This window comes from Syzygium oleosum, unplaced genomic scaffold (assembly GCF_021117445.2).
Source record: "Syzygium oleosum isolate NSW1041296 unplaced genomic scaffold, Sole_v2.1 Sole_v2.50, whole genome shotgun sequence".
Classification (NCBI taxonomy): Eukaryota; Viridiplantae; Streptophyta; class Magnoliopsida; order Myrtales; family Myrtaceae; genus Syzygium; species Syzygium oleosum.
Genome location: NW_026607534.1, coordinates 264,746 through 280,712, shown reverse-complemented (window position 1 = coordinate 280,712; position 15,967 = coordinate 264,746). Strand labels below are relative to the sequence as shown.

Here is a 15,967-nt window from a genome sequence, read left to right as displayed (position 1 = left end):
CGGGGTGGCGGTCCCCGTGGGATTCCGGCTGGGCGGAATCCCACGGCCGGAATGAGGCCGCCGGATTCCGGCGGGCGGAATCCGCGCCGGAATGAATCCGCCGGAATCCGGCGGCCGGAATGAGTCCGTCGAAATCCGGCCGGCCGAATGCCAGCTGCCGAATCCGGCGCGGATTTCGGCCGCCGGATTCCAACCTGGGGGGTCGCGGATGCAATTATAATTTTGTTTCGTAATTGTTATTCGTTTTGTAAATTAAATATGCTTCATTATACAGTTTAGTGGCATCTGATGTGATCTAAATTGTAATAGGTTCTTCCGACGAGGACCAGTGACTTGACTATTTATCAGAGGCGGTACTCTGTTAGTTTCAATTTGTTAACATTATTTCTTGATATCTAATACAAAATGGTAAGGAAAATGATTTCATTTTCTGTCCCTAATACCTGTTCATATTTTTTGTAATATTTGTCTAACCTCTTTACTAATTGTCAGCATAATCGAGGAGGTCACATGCGGGGTGGGGGTTCACAAAGAAGACCAGGCCTCTCCGCTTCCTCATCCTCGTCCCCGTCCTGTCTTCGAACCCTGTTCTACCATATGTGCAGGGACAATACGGACACATTGGCCCATCCTTCGATCCACAGCAACATATTCACGAAGAACTGGGGGACATGCGAACTGATTTTACTTCAGTTTCATCTCCTTCGGTGCCACCTGCTTCATCAGTGCAACACTCAAATGAGGAAGAAGAGAACCGATTCCTTATATGCCCATGCGGAGATTCGTAAGTAATTCATTTTTGTATGTATATTTAAATTATGGAACGAATTTAAAAGTGTCCATGTTTCGAATTTTTCATATGCTTGATTGTCTTATTCTCTATATTGTTATAACATGTTTTCAGATTTACGGATTCTACGCATGTTGTGAGGGAACTTAATAGAATAGTCAATAACTGTTGGATAGGGCAGTTTACATCTTTCAGCAGTGCTCCTAAAGAAATAAAAACTTTGTGGTGGAATGAGTTCAAGGTTAGTGTTGTTTTTATTTATTTTCTCACAACGTAAGTTCGGTGTAGCATACTGATGGTCAATAATGAAATTTGACATGAATTGTTTGGTGCATTGTAAGGGATATCTCACTTGTGACCAATATAATTAATTTCCCTTGCTTTTGCTATTGATTGTAGCGTAAGTTTACGTGGGATGAAATGGAAGAGGCTGAGGTTAGAAGAATTTTTAAGAAGAAAGTCGGTGATGACATGCGTTATGTGATAAATAAAGCGAAGAGAACAAAAGAAAAGCCGGATTTCATTACAGCTGACGATTGGATAGAAATTACGAGAACTTGGGAAACTGAGAAGCATAAGAAAAGGTGTGAACAGAACAAGAAGAATCGAGCTTCTAGTTCTAGTGACGGGTCTGCGTCAGCCACATATGCTGGGGGCTCTATCAGCATCGGCGAGCACAGAAGAAGAATGGTAAGTCTGTTTAAACTTGTAAGTTTATTTAATTCAATTGTGACTAATTTTTGTTAAATTTTTGTAGGCAGATGAATTGGGGACGGAACCCACATTTACAGCTACATTTGAACGCACATTTCAGAAAAAGGATAAGACATGGACTGGCGATCGAGCAAAAGCTACTAAGGTATGGAAGGTTATAGTTTGGACTTTATCGAAACTAGAATGAAAATCATGCATGTTTTTAATATTTATGGTAATATATTCGAATTTATTTTATTTTTATCTATACTGTTAATATAGGAAAAATATGATCAACTTTTGATGAGCACTGCTAGTGGTTCTGGTTGTGGTGATGATGGTGGTGGTGGTGATGGTGTTGCTGTGTCTGAGCCATCGGTTGATAGTATGGCATTATGGGTGGAGGCAGCGGGTGGGATGAAAAGAGGAAAAATATTTGGGATGGGATCCTTATCAAGGACGTTTAAAACGAAGGCTGCTGCATCTTCATCCTCCAATGCGGCTGCTGCAAGGAGGACACGACATGAGGAGCACATGACCCAAGAATTGTGCCAACTGAAACAGTTGCTTGTACAGAAGGACGAAGAAATGAAGCATTTACTTGGACAGAAGGACGAACAAATAAGAGTGATGCAATCACAAATGCAATACGTCATGCGACACCTCGACATCGATCGCAATGACGTTCCTTCTGTACCTCCTGTTAATGTAGCCGGTCATGGGCATATTGATGAACCACACGATGATGCGGCGATTGGTGATGATGCTGATGATGATGATGCTGGTGATTTTATTGTCAGTCCCCCTTAGGTAAGAACATTTTTTTATAGCTAGTTCTACGTCAATGCATAAATGCTTTTTTTATATTTTGGACAAATTCCATATCTTTATTTATGTTTCCATATTTCATCAGGTGTCGATACAGCTGACTGTTCCTAATGTCATGCCCAGTACCGAAGCTGCCAATGTCTTATGGTTGTCCCCCGTCCTTTCAATGTTTTCAATGTATTAATTGATGTTCATTCTTACTTAGCTACCTTTATGTATTATGACATTCAATTTTTAATACCATCATGTGAGACTTTGCAACTTATGCATTGTAGAAATTAATATTGCATATGTAATTAGATTTCAAATCGAAGTTGTTCCGAAACAAAATTCGTCGCAATTTAGCGACAAAAAAAAATATTGCTGCAAATTAGCAATGACTTTTTTCACGAATAATTACGGATGAATTTTTGTAACGAACAATTATCGACATAATTTGCAACGAATTATTCATGGTTTCCCACGAATTTTCCAACGAAAATTTTGCAACGAATTTTCCAACGAAATTTTTTAAACAAATTTTCCAACGAAATTTCCAACTAAAATTTTCCAACGAATTTTCCAACGAAAAATTTGCAATGAATTTCCCAACGAAAAATTTGCAACGAATTTTCCAACGAAATTTTTCCAACGAAATTTCCCACGAATAATTTGCAACGAATTTTCCAACGAATTTTCCAACGAAATTTTTCCGACGAATTTTCCAACGAAATCCAACGAAATATTTGCAACGATATTTCCAACTAATTCTCCAACGAACTTACCGACAAATTTTGTTTTTTGTTGCAAATTACCTACGAAAATTATTTTTTTGTCGGACATTTAAACAATTTCCAACGAGATTTCCAACGAATTTTTTTCGTTGGAAATTCGTTGGAAATTCTGTTTCCCACGATTGTTACGATCAATTATTACCGACGAATTTTTCCATGACTTTTCCAACGAATTATTACCGACGAAATTTACAACGAAATTTCCAACAAATTTATCCACGAATTTACCCACAAATAATTACCGACGAATTTTTCCACGAGTTTTCCAACGAATAATTAGCGACGAATTTTTCAACGAAATTTCCAACAAATTTATCCACGAATTTACCGACGATTTTTCCAACGATATTTCCAATGAAAAAATTTTCGTCGCAAATTTCCAACGAAAATGAAAATTTTTTGTTGGAAAATTTTCCGACGACGAATTACCCACGAATTTTTTTTCGTTGGAAAATTCGTTGGAATTTCGTTTTCCAACGAATTTTTCAGAATTTTTCGTTGGAAATTTCGTCGGAAAAAACTTGTTTTTTTGTAGTGATTTGCTATTGGATAATCAAATATTTAATTTATTGTAAGCCACCCTATATGGTTCGATCAGAAAATCAAGGGGATAAGTACACTAGGAGTATCATAACTTTCATACAGCGCTCACTTGAGTGCCATAACATTTTTTTTTTGCTTATTTGAGTGCCACAAATTTGAAAAATCGATTACTTGAGTGCCATCGGCGATTTGCCAACTTGAAAGAATTGACAAAAAGCGGAGTCAACAATATCGGATGCAACCGTAAAAAAGCAACCTTCAACGTAGTGAAATCGAAGGAACCATCGACATAGTGGAGTCAACATAACCATCGATAACCATTCAGTAACCATTCATAACCTCTGTTTGTAACTTCTTTTTGCAACCTTTCTTTGTAACTTCTCGTAACCGTTAGGAAGTTATTTCTTTTTTAGTAACCGTTTGTAACCTCCTTTGTAACCTCCGTTGATAACTGTCAATTATAGGCTTTAAATAGCCACATTCTACTCTTTAGAGAGAACCCTCGACAGATTAAAAGTCTTGTAGAGTTTTCGATTTCAAAAGGAGGTAGACAATCGTGACTGATCAGGATGCGGAAAAAGGATGGGAACTTCAGTGAAGAATCGCCAACTTGAAGGAATTGACAAAAAGCGGAGTCGATAATATCGGATGCAATCGTCAAAAAAGCAACCGTCAACGTAGACCATCGATGTAGTGGAGTCTATGTAACCATCGATATCCGTTCGGTAACCATTCATAACTTCTATTTGTAACTTCCTTTTGTAACCTCTCTTTGTAATTTTTCATAACCGTTAGGAAGTTATTTCTATTTTAGTAACCGTTTGTAACCTCCTTTGTAAGCTTCATTGATAACGGTCGATTGTAGGTTTTAAGTAGCCATATTTTACTCTTCGGAGAGACCCCCCCGACAAATCAACAGAAATGTTATATTTCAATTATCTTTACTTTCCAGTATTGCACCAATTTTTCCTTAGCTGTAGCTTTCCGATTCGTATCGTCGATTAAATTCCGACGTTACATCTTTGCACATTCTCAAGCTTTGTACTTAAAGTCTGGCACAATTTTGTACTTATAGTTTGGTTCGAAGTTCGAAGTAAAAGTTTGCAGTTATTTCTTGTTTGAAATTGCTACAGAACCCGTCTCTTCTCATTAAACGCCAAAGAATGGCTTTCGGTGAAAGATATTTCGTCGCGAGAGCAATTTTGGTTAAACAATTATGAACCATGAAACTCAGAGAAACGTACTGCCATAAATGAACTTATGTCCTCTAAACAAAAGTTACAAAGAATATTTAATAGATAAGATATTATATGTGACGATAATTACGGGATGAAGTATTACGAAACATAAGATCCATAGAATATATGACGAGAAAAGGGAAATTATGAGTTTCATCATGCGATTCAATTTTGAAAGTGCACACTAGTAACGATATTTTCCCTCATGCATCCAAGAAAAATAGAGAGTTCAGAGGCATGGATGATAGACCCTTTATTTTCAACACCGATGACCATTTATTTTCAATACCACATCGGTGGGACGATGTTTAGTTCAAACTTCACATCGGCAGGGGACTAACATAGAGCGATATGATATGATCTTTGAGCTTGGTCTTGGAATGGGTGTAATGATCTCCGTTGGTGTATAACACATCGATCACCTGCGAGAGATTGAGAATTCGCGTGAGAACCGGTGCTGGGACCGCGGTCGGACGAAGAAACTCCTCATTGATGTCCTTCCACGCATCAACAACTCGTTTCTGGAGGTCCTCCTCAGCTTCCTGCTCCGAGATGCCATTTTCTTTCATCAACAACTCCACCGAAGATGCTACATGCCCTCTCTTTTGTTCCAACTGTATATCAACAAAATTGCTGTGATTTGGTCAGCAGCGTTTCCGATTGAGTAGTGGTCGATCTAATTTCATCAAATCATTAGAGGATAATTACGTTTCTATTATACCTGGTGAGAAGCAATGTCATCCATGAACCTACATATGATTTGTGAAGCCTTCAAGATCTTGCAGTCGCCGAGCAACCATTCAAAAGCATCTCTTGTGACCACTTCGCCCATTCCTACAAGCGATGTGATCGCTATCTCTTCATAGCCTGTCGTTAATAATGCAAGGGGCATGTATTCCTCCATCGTTGGTGTGTAGCCGGTATGGAACCATTTGGCTTCGTCAAAGTACCCTCTTGCTTGCTTCTTCATCTGAGAAATTAAACGTAAACAAGAATGTTGGGTTCCCGAGAAAAACTGCATTGGGTGCATATAAAGGGTACCGATGGTGCTTATGGCTTCTTTTGCATAGACGAGGCGGTACGATCTTCCTTTCATGGCCAGTTCATTCCCAATTTCATCATAGAGATCGAGAAGCACCTTATAATAAGCTTGCATATACTCTGGTAGTCCATCCATGGCATCAACACTCCACCTGAATTCGAGTCCTTGAAAATTACACACTTACTCTACACATACTTGATCAAATTCAGAAGTTTGAGAAAGAGAATGCAGATTATGTACTTCTCAATTGCCTCGGTGAAGGATACAAGTTCTTCTATTGTGCCATAGACGTCATAGATATCATCGAGAATGGAAATCAGAGCGATCACTCTGTTTAGTATATATCTAGCCTCGGCAAACTCCGGCTGGAAATATACTCCCGATATCCAGAAGAACAACTCCACAATCCTGTCTCTAGAGAATGGGAACTTCCTCGCAACATCTTTATCCTTCCACCACCTATGATAAAATGAAGATGAGCGTTATTGAAAGTACATTAGCCCGATGAATTTGCATAGTTCAAACTCGCTTTTTCACTAGTAAAGGACTTTCAAAAGCACTAATTAGCAGGGTAAATTGAAACTAGACGAGCAAACCTTTGGAAAACACAATCTATAAGCTAATTTTAGATTATACTATCACTTGAAGTTAGTTGACCTTGTAATCCTGCCGAGTTCCTTCTGGTGTTGCTCTTGCAGTAAGTTGAAATCTAGTTTAGCCAAGGCGAGCAAGACCTCGTCATGTGAAGGCTCTTCTTGGTAGAGTGATATATAATGCCTTGCCTCGAGTCTCGGCAGCCCCTTGCGAAGTGGCCGATTGAGGGCACAACTCACTTGTTTTGCAAGACTATTCGTTACTTTCATTTCATCAATCGATTCAAGTTGAGTTATAGCAAAAGGAAGTGCTTCCTCCAAAATATCATCGCCATGGCACCTTAAATGGCAAGCTTCATATAGGGTCAATAATCCGCGCACATCTGTGATGAGCGATTCCCTGAATTTGCCTTCACTGTCCTTGAATTTGTTAAAGACCTCTGTGCGACCAGCCAACATGGGACAAAAGACGTAATTGATTAGAAATTAGGAATGCGATACACGTAGTTAATGTTGTAGATTTTCTTTCACTTGTTTCTCCTAAAAATCGAATGAGCAATAGTAAGTTTTGCGGCAATAATTTTCCAAAGAAGGAATTTTATGGGCATATTATCGGATTGGTTCACTAAGTTTAAGACTTACCCGATGAGATATTGAAACCTTGTTGTCGCAGCAATCGAAACATAAGAGCAACCATGTGAAGGTCATCTCCCATAAAACCTCCATGATCGAGTTGAGAGTAACTTTTGTGGATATGATCTAATTGCTCATCTATTTCTCGTTCAAAATGGTAGTCAATTCCCAAGCGTTGAATTTCATCAATCAAGTGAAGCATTTTTGAAGGCTTATCCGCGACATCAGTCAGCATCTTCCTCACCACTCCTTTCAATTCCTCAACTTGTTCCTCCACTCTTCCAAGGAATTTGAACTTCTGCAAATATGTAACACGCTATTCTGAATCAAAGCAAGCATGTGAAATATATATATATTACAAAAAAAAAACTCAAATGAAAGCGAAGTTACTGTGAAAAATAATAATCATGTTTTCTTGGTTACAAACCCATAGAAAGAAAATATGAAAACAAGACAAGTTGTAATTTCTGATAACTCATTGCGACGAGCATATATGCTCAGAAAAGTGAATTAATGATAAAGGTCAAATCATTTCATTTTGAAACTTTCAAAGAGACGAAATCTAACATTATTCTCTAAAATTGAATAATCGATGACCAAATCATTTCATTTAGGTGGAGTAGTACAGTTGATGTTTTTGAAGGAGGGACTGTAGCATACGTCGGGTGCATACAATATGGTCTAAACTTGTTAAACATGACCCTGTTTGATAGAGAAATTCATAGACCTAGGGGGATAGTCGAATTGATAAAGAGGATGAAGATCAAAACAAAAGCTGAATGCCCGAGAAAGCAAAGATAGATTCAAAAGTAAAATCCCCCATGTACGTTTGGTGATACTTCTCTTGAATGGACTGTGGAATTACAGTCGAAATGATCAAGCCAACCACATAGTTCTGCTACTAAGACTTAGTCCTAAACCAACGTAACTAGAACCATGTATCCGCATTCTCTTTCTCCCGGATGGAAAGGCTAAGAGAAAAAAGTAAACGAGGAAGAAAACTTTTTTCTCGCTCAATCCCTTCATTGTTCTACCACTTCTTACTAGCATTTCTTTCTTTACACTTGAAGACAACCCATTATTTTTCATAAACATGAAGAGTCAAAGAGTTCACAAATGTTGAGAGCTTTCAGGCAGAAGAAGAGCTCAAAGCGGTCCTTAGCAGCCCTACTTTCACCATATTTTCCCTACGTTCACATATGAAGTAATTGGTACCTTCACAACATGTAAATATACCTTTTTTCATTCAAGTGCAATTGCAAAAGTTTTCTGGTTATACATTTTTTTTACCTGGAACATGAATAATGGGTGACTTACATAGTGATGGAAGATGAGAGTTTTCCGATATGTAACCAATTTATCGAGCAACATTGGGATCGATGCTGCCCAATAATCTAAGAATTATGGTGCATGTGTGTTATTGAAAACTTTATGATAAAAGAAAATATATTCCATGTAATTCGTTTCTAAGGAAAATGGTTAGTTTTCATTTGTTTTGTGGTTTAGGAGAAATGATTTCCTTATTGCTAGAAGTAGAAATTGTTTTTCTCCAATTTAAGCTTATGGTTTTCGGTCCATGGAAAACTCGTTTTTGTAGATTGATTAGTTTTCCGTCATCAAAATACCGAAAATTCGGAAAATAATTTCTAGGAAACAATTGTCCTTTAAACAAACGGGCCTTAGTTCTTTGATGCCATCAATTATCGTGAACACAAGGACTTTTATTAATTCTACAAAACGCAATTGCACGAAAACAAAGGAAGAAGATAAGAGAAGAATTACTAACCGTTGAGTTGGAGGGAGAAGCATATTTGAGGAAGTAATCACCCCATATGCTCTCGTGATATTCTGCCGACCGGCGTTCGACCCCGCCACTTCTTCCTTTACTCGGAGAAGAAGATGGAATTGCCGAAACCTGAACCGACATGTTCCCCACTATTTTCTTGCTTCGTTTGCGGATATCGGACGACTACACGAATCGAAGACTGGGGAGAGGCTTTCGCTGCGTTGCAGGACATCAACACTTGATGGGTATTTATAGGCAACATGTTCGTAGCCACCTCGTTACTTGGACTTAATTTTTCAGGGCAAACCAATCACATTTTAATGAATAATAACACGAGTGAGAATATTTCGTATGAAGAGAAGATATTCTCCTCGTAACATTATCGATCCTATCCATCCCGCCTTCATACAACAACCGATATTAGTAAAATTCAGATGTAGTAAATAGAGTTTTATTTTCTATCGAAATTACTCGCCAAAACTTATTTCTTATCGACTTATATTTCTCGGTTGGTGGTCGAGTGGCTCAGCCAAGGTCTTGCATTCAGCTGCCTGACTCACGGCATTCCTCTATTTTTCTAAGGGGATTGGGATTAGGTACTTCTTCTTGTTGCGATACAGTGGAAAGAGTTCTGCCTATACCATATATGACTATCCAATTTAAAACTGTTTTCTGACAAATGATTTTCCAACATTCCCATGTTTGGATGACGGAAAACTAATCAATCTACGGACAAACGTTTTCCATGGACTGAAAACGACAAACTTAGATTGGGGGAAAATGACATCCCCTTCTGCTAAGGAAATCACTTTTCCTAAACCACCAAACAAATTTAAACTAACTATTTTCCTCGAAAATGATTCTCATGGAAAATGTTTTCCTTTATCATAAAGTTTTCAGCAATACAAACGTACCACAAGTTTAAAATTTACTTCATTGAAATAGTAAGGAGCGGGACGATAGACGTTATTTGGATCTTTTTTTCATTTTATTTTCATTTTTTGCATATTAGAAAATTGTCCAAAAAGTCCTACGTAACACGGCTGGTGTTAACGTGGACAAGTTTTAATAATATTTTTTTGATTATTTCTTTGTTTTTCTTTCTTTCTTTCTTTTTCTTTTTCTTCTTCCAAGTCCGGTGAAGGTTGGCCAAAGAAAAAGAAAGAAAGATAAAAAAGAAAAGAAAGCATAAGAAAAATAATAAAAATAAAATTCGAAAAAATATTAAAATATTATAAAAAATTTATTCACATCAGGGCCGGCCGTGCCATGTAAGATGGCGTAAGACGGTCAGTGTCCACTTCAACGATTTCCGGCTAAAAATTGGCCGAATGGACTCAATTGGCAAAATGTGAAAAGGTTTAGAACTTAATTGGCAAAATTAAATGGTTTATGAGTGAATTGACAAAAGTACAATAGGTTTATAACTCTTTAAACAATTTTCGCTAGTATATTATCATGTCAAAACTAGTGAACAACCTTTCAGCGGCTCTGAGTAAAGAGCTCTTTTTCTTTAAATGTGAAGATTTCACCTGTCTAGAGTTCACCCCCATCGCTTTTGTCAACATCCAGGTACAAACTCTTCATGAAAATTCATTTCCAAAATCAAGGAGTCCAGCGCTCCTATGTCTTGTTTACAGTAACTTCATCCTCCTACCAACTACGAAGTGACATTCTTTCGGTAACAACAACTGACATTTGATACGCATTGGTTAAAAGTCCTAGCTTAAAGTTCCTAAGAATAGACTTGTAAACTGATTTGACAAGATTTATAGAAATCTATCTATACCTTTGTAAGAAAGGAGGGTTCTTAGGAGGGACGATGGCATCCTTCCAAGGACTCTCCCTCCACTTGGTTCTATTTTTCTTTTCCTTCTTTTTCCTCTATATTCTTTCTCAATTTTTTTTCGGACCTAAGCAAATCCCTAAAAAACTTCATGTCGGTTCTCGTTCGGATCTCGAGATCACCGAGATGTAAAAATTTCAGAGGGTATTTTATCTTCCTGAGGAAGATAAAGATACAGAGGGAATTGAGAGTGCGAGACGTGTGGATACTAGCACGTTAAAATAAGGAACCCATCCACGGAGCCCGTCTCACAGGATGGGGACAGGCCGCAGAGGCCCTCGTAGAAACGAAATCTCACTTCCTTTGGTGAGGTTACCTCTGACCTGAACACCAATAATTCAAGGGAAGCCCCTGATTAAGAGGTTACCTCTTAACCTCTTCCCTTTAGTCTACTTTTTGTATCTGAAAATATTGGTATTGATACAACTTACAGATACTTTCACAATCATAACTCATAAGCTCACATATACTATAATATGAGTAAAAAGTCTGGCACATGTAATTTCGATGAGAAAGATTGTTAATACGCAATTTTGCAAGTTTAGCTTAGTCGATTCAACAAACTGAAAAATTGCATATGATTATGGACTTGCTCTCACTCCCACAGTATTAGCAGTTATAATTAATTTGGGATGCTACTCAAATTCAGTTCGTAAAGAAATAAACGAGATGGTGCGCATATCTTTCTCGTCGGTTGGCTTTAAAGTAAAAGTAGGCAAATATGGAATTAAAGAAAAAGGATACTTGAATAATGAAAATTTGACGTTATTTATCCATATAACGGAAATATTAATGAAAATACTAATTGAATTATTGATTTCGTAGAAATCTTTGTAACCAATCATTCTAAACACCTTCAGTATTTAATCGATAAATTTCTTTATCACACGGCAACGCGCAGATAACACCCTCATATATTATTAATACAAAGTCATATTCCGATTTATATTAGGTGCCATCCATCAAAAACAATTGACAAAACACAAGTCCAACGCAAGCAATAACAGAGTATATACCAACGACATAAAGAAAACATTACACAAGCGGTCGTATCCATCTTTGATTAGAGAACTTTAACTACCCACTCTCTCGTTAACAATTAAATTAAGAATGGATAAGGTCGCTTATAGAAAATTTATCTACACTGGCAATTAGGCTTGAAAATCCATGAGATGCTTGGGGATAAATGGGGTTTTAACCGGGCTTTATTACATACTAAAAAATTCCACTGAAAAGGTTGGTGTGGTGGCGGTGATTTTACATTGTTTTTTACTCAAACCCATGAATATTTTTTTTTGGTCTTTCCAGAAGATAAAGTAATTAACTTGAGGCCGGAAAAACAAATGTAAACTTAAAAGAAGAAAATCCAACCGACTTTAAAGGTTGCCATAATTTGGAAAGTAAATGTTGATACCTTAAGCCCTACAGAATTTAAAAGAAATTCCAACCACCTTGATCTTGTCCAATTAACCAAAATGTATGCTTAAATCCGATGGATCACAATGACATGAAAGCTTTAGATTTACTCCAACAACATATGCATGTCCTCTAGAATACGATGTCTATGTCTGTATAATTTAGTTATCCTATATTAAGTTTTATGAATTTTCTTAGTTTTTTCCTAGAAATATACTTTTTGGGGTTATTACTATTAAAAAGCTCAAGCTGGTATTCCCATGACACATTTATCTCAACCAATTTTTGTTTCACAAAAAATCTTGAATCGAAATCCCATGACATATTAATCCAGATTAATTTTTTGCTCACAAAAAATCCAAAACTAATGTCCTTGACCCAAATCGACCCTCCGTCAAAGTGCATACTAATCAACACATGTGGATTTTTCATGTCGGATCTATCATCCTCCACGTCCGTTGAAACGTATGTATTTTACCAGGATATTAGACAGAATGTCAACAGAGCCAATTGAGGTACTAGTTTGGAAATTTTTTGTTGTATTAACCCTACTTTTTATATAGACATTGGGCATTGAATATTTCAAAAAAAAAAAACTAATGATCTATCCTTGGGCCTGTATCTATATTCCAATAACCATGTTTCTATTAATTGTTGGTTTGGACGATCAAGCTCCACCGATTATATCTTTCGTTCCTCTATGATCTTTGGGATAGGAAACTTAAATTATTAAAGAACAGAAAAAGGGGCACTCGTTAATAAATAAATGAAAAAACTTCCAATTTTTTAATGCTATGATTACTCTCGCGTTATGTATAATCACTATTTTTAGATATTGAATTAATTGCCGTATCAATTATAGTTAACATGAGTATTCCAAGAGCTCTCACTTTAAAATGACCCCCAAAAACAGCTAGAGTTACTCTTGTTATCAGAGGAAGAAGTCCCTTCAATGTCACGTCAATTTTCCTATATGTAAACATTTTCGATGGTTATAACGGCTTTTTCTTACTTGACTAGATGGCCGCGACTCATACGATACATGTATACCATTCTACATTCACATCCTTTGAAACTTGAAATGAAAATATCTCTTCGAAAGCTTAATTTACTTCTTAAAATCAAGGAGTCCAGCAGCTCCTATATCTTGTTTAGGGTAACTTCATCCTCCTACCAACTAGAAAGTGACATTTCTTTGGCAACAACAACCGACATTTAATACAACATTAGTTGTGTAGTCCTACCTAGAGTTCCTAAAGACAAATGACATAATTTTGCTTGGTTTACTTCCGTTTCTCACGTCGAATTTCTGAATCTTCGAACCTTTTCCGAAATTAAAATTTTCTATGGAAAACTCATAAAATTACGAGGCGACGTCCTAACGTTCGAGTGTGAAATCCTTAAGCATTTGACACTCAAAATCGGATCATAATTTGTGACCGAAATCGATCAATCATAACTATAGTTCATCTCGAGCTAACGGATGGCTATTAGAAATAAATTCTTCGATAGCCTTTCCCCTTTGGTTAGGATTCCCTGAGTGATCAAGTCAGGGCGAGAATTAACTAATAGAGCATCGACAAAATCACCATTTCGTAAATTATCAAATTGGATCGAATTTTCAAGATATCATAATTCTTCCCCCCTTGCAGAAATTTCGTCTCCGAAATTTGAATTTACATCCAATTCCTAAAAAAGAAAGGGATACTGGTGCCTCATTATCTTTTCACTTTCCCACGTGGCTCCCTCGGTTCCATGGTGTTGCCACATAACTTTGACTAGAGGAATCGTCTTATTTCGTAGTACCTGTTCCTTCTGATCCTCGATTCTTACTGGTCTTTCCACGTACGACATTCTATCGTCCACGTCTATCTCCTCGTAATTCAGAACGTGGATCGGATCCGGCTCATACTTTCTTAACATTGACACGTGGAATAGGTCATGTACCTGAACCAACCTTGGCGGCAAAGCTAGGCGATACGCCAACGTTCCAATTTGCTCTAAGATCTCGAACGATCCTACATATCTTGGGCTCAGCTTGCCTTTCTTGCCAAAGCGCAATATTCCTCACATGGGTGATACCTTGAGGAACACATGATCTCTGACTTGAAACTCCAATGGTTTACGTCGCCTATCTACATAACTTTTCTGACAACTTTGGGCCGTCCTTAGCCTATCCCTGATAACTTTAACAGCATCCTACAACTGTTGCACCAACTCGGGTCCCGTAATCTTTCGTTCTCCAACTTCGTTTCAACAGACATGAGTCCTATAGGGTTTGCCATACAACGCCTCGAAAAGTACCATTCTAATACTTTGCGATAACTCATTGCTGTACGCGAACTCAACAAGATGTAGTTGTTCTTCCCAACTTCCTTTGAAATCCGAACGTAGGCTCGCAAATATCCTCAAGAATCTGAATCGTTCCCTCGGATTGTCCATCTATCTACAGATGAAAAGCGGTACTGTATTGCAGCTTTGTTCCCATGGCACCTTGAAGACTCTTTCAGAACGTGGCGGTGAACTTAGAATCTCGATTCGACGTGATCGTTACAGGCACACCATGAAGGCGAACCATATGCCTTACGTACAACTCCGCATACTTGTCCATAGCAAAGTCCTTTCGCACCGGAATGAAATGAGCGGGCTTTGTAAGTCTATCCACTACCACCCAGATAGAGTCATTACCTCTTTGGCTCCTCGGTAGACCCATCACGAAATCCATCGTGATATGCTCCCATTTCCATTCTGGTATTCCCAGCGGCTGCAGCAATCGGCCAGGCTTACAATGCTGGGCCTTCACCTGTTGACACGTTAAATATCTAGCCACATGCTTGGCAATATCTCCCTTCATGCCATTTCACCAATAATATTGGCACAGATTTTGATAAATCTTTGTGCTACCTAGATGAATACTATAGTTACTACGATGAGTTTCTGCTAAAATTTCCTCCTTAAGTCTTTCATCATTGGGCACGTACAACCGTCGACGAAACTTTAAGATCCCATCCTTAGATACTTGAAAGTCAGGTTTTCTTTTGGTTGCATCCATTTGCAGAATCTTTTGAAGTTTAGGATCCGAAGATTGCGTTGCTTTAATCCTGATTTGCATTTTGGGCTCAATTCTAAGAGTAGCCATTAAATTCGAGAGGTGACTTACCTCGAACTTGAAATCCAAGTCTCGAATTTCTTCAAGTAAAATCCATCCTTGAACCATCATATGCGCAATCGAAGACTTCCGACTTAACGCATCGGCCACCTTGTTAGCCTTACCAGGATAGTACGGAATCTCATAGTCATAATCTTTAAGCCGCTCCATCCATCTGCGTTGCCTCATGTTTAATTCCTTTTACGAGAACAAATACTTGAGACTCTGATGATCCGTATAAATATGAAACCTTTCCCTGCACAAATAATGTCTCCAAATCTTTAGCGTGAAAATGATCGCTGCTAATTCCAAGTCGTGCGTCGGCTAGTTCAATTTGTGCGGTCTTAATTGTCGGGACGCATATGCCACAACTCTCCCATGCTGCATTAAAACACATCCCAATCCTTTGTATGACGCTTTGCTGTAAATCTCATACCCTCCTGAACCAGACGATAACGTTAACACAGGCGCAGTAGTGAGCTTTTGCTTAAGCTCTTGAAAACTAAGCTCACACTTATCCGTCCATTCAAACTTTGTGTCCTTTTTTAGCAAGCGTGTCAAGGGCATGGCTATAGCAGAAAATTTTTCCACGAACTTCCTATAATAGCCATCCAATCCCAAGAAACTTCGAACTTCAG

The 15,967-nt window shown here is 38.0% G+C and overlaps 2 protein-coding genes across 2 annotated transcripts; one reads left to right on the top strand and one right to left on the bottom strand.

Moving 5' to 3' along the window:
• The first annotated feature begins 995 nt into the window (after nucleotides 1–995).
• Nucleotides 996–2,348, top strand: LOC130136809 (uncharacterized). Its single transcript, XM_056307164.1, has 2 exons — nucleotides 996–1,480; nucleotides 1,548–2,348. The coding sequence occupies exon 2, from the start codon at nucleotides 1,787–1,789 to the stop codon at nucleotides 2,291–2,293; it is 507 nt and encodes a 168-aa protein (XP_056163139.1). The 5' UTR covers nucleotides 996–1,480; nucleotides 1,548–1,786; the 3' UTR covers nucleotides 2,294–2,348.
• Nucleotides 2,349–5,119: 2,771 nt separating this feature from the next.
• LOC115668524 ((-)-germacrene D synthase-like) lies at nucleotides 5,120–9,104 on the bottom strand. Its single transcript, XM_056307127.1, has 7 exons — nucleotides 8,920–9,104; nucleotides 7,143–7,431; nucleotides 6,565–6,940; nucleotides 6,148–6,366; nucleotides 5,920–6,058; nucleotides 5,587–5,835; nucleotides 5,120–5,479 (listed from the first exon to the last, which is right to left on the bottom strand). Exons 1-7 carry the CDS (start codon nucleotides 9,058–9,060, stop codon nucleotides 5,186–5,188), a joined length of 1,707 nt encoding a protein of 568 aa, XP_056163102.1. The 5' UTR covers nucleotides 9,061–9,104; the 3' UTR covers nucleotides 5,120–5,185.
• Between the last annotated feature and the right edge of the window lie 6,863 nt (nucleotides 9,105–15,967).

Excerpts from the sequence above, each read along its gene's own strand:
- LOC130136809 (XM_056307164.1), top strand. The coding sequence starts at position 1,787 with ATGAGCACTGCTAGTGGTTCTGGTTGTGGTGATGATGGTGGTGGTGGT.
- LOC115668524 (XM_056307127.1), bottom strand. The coding sequence starts at position 9,060 with ATGTCGGTTCAGGTTTCGGCAATTCCATCTTCTTCTCCGAGTAAAGGA. Across the intron at positions 5,836-5,919 it reads TCGTCTATGCAAAAGAAGCC|ATGAAGAAGCAAGCAAGAGG; the intron begins ATAAGCACCATC and ends TTAATTTCTCAG. Across the intron at positions 5,480-5,586 it reads ATGACATTGCTTCTCACCAG|TTGGAACAAAAGAGAGGGCA; the intron begins GTATAATAGAAA and ends GTTGATATACAG.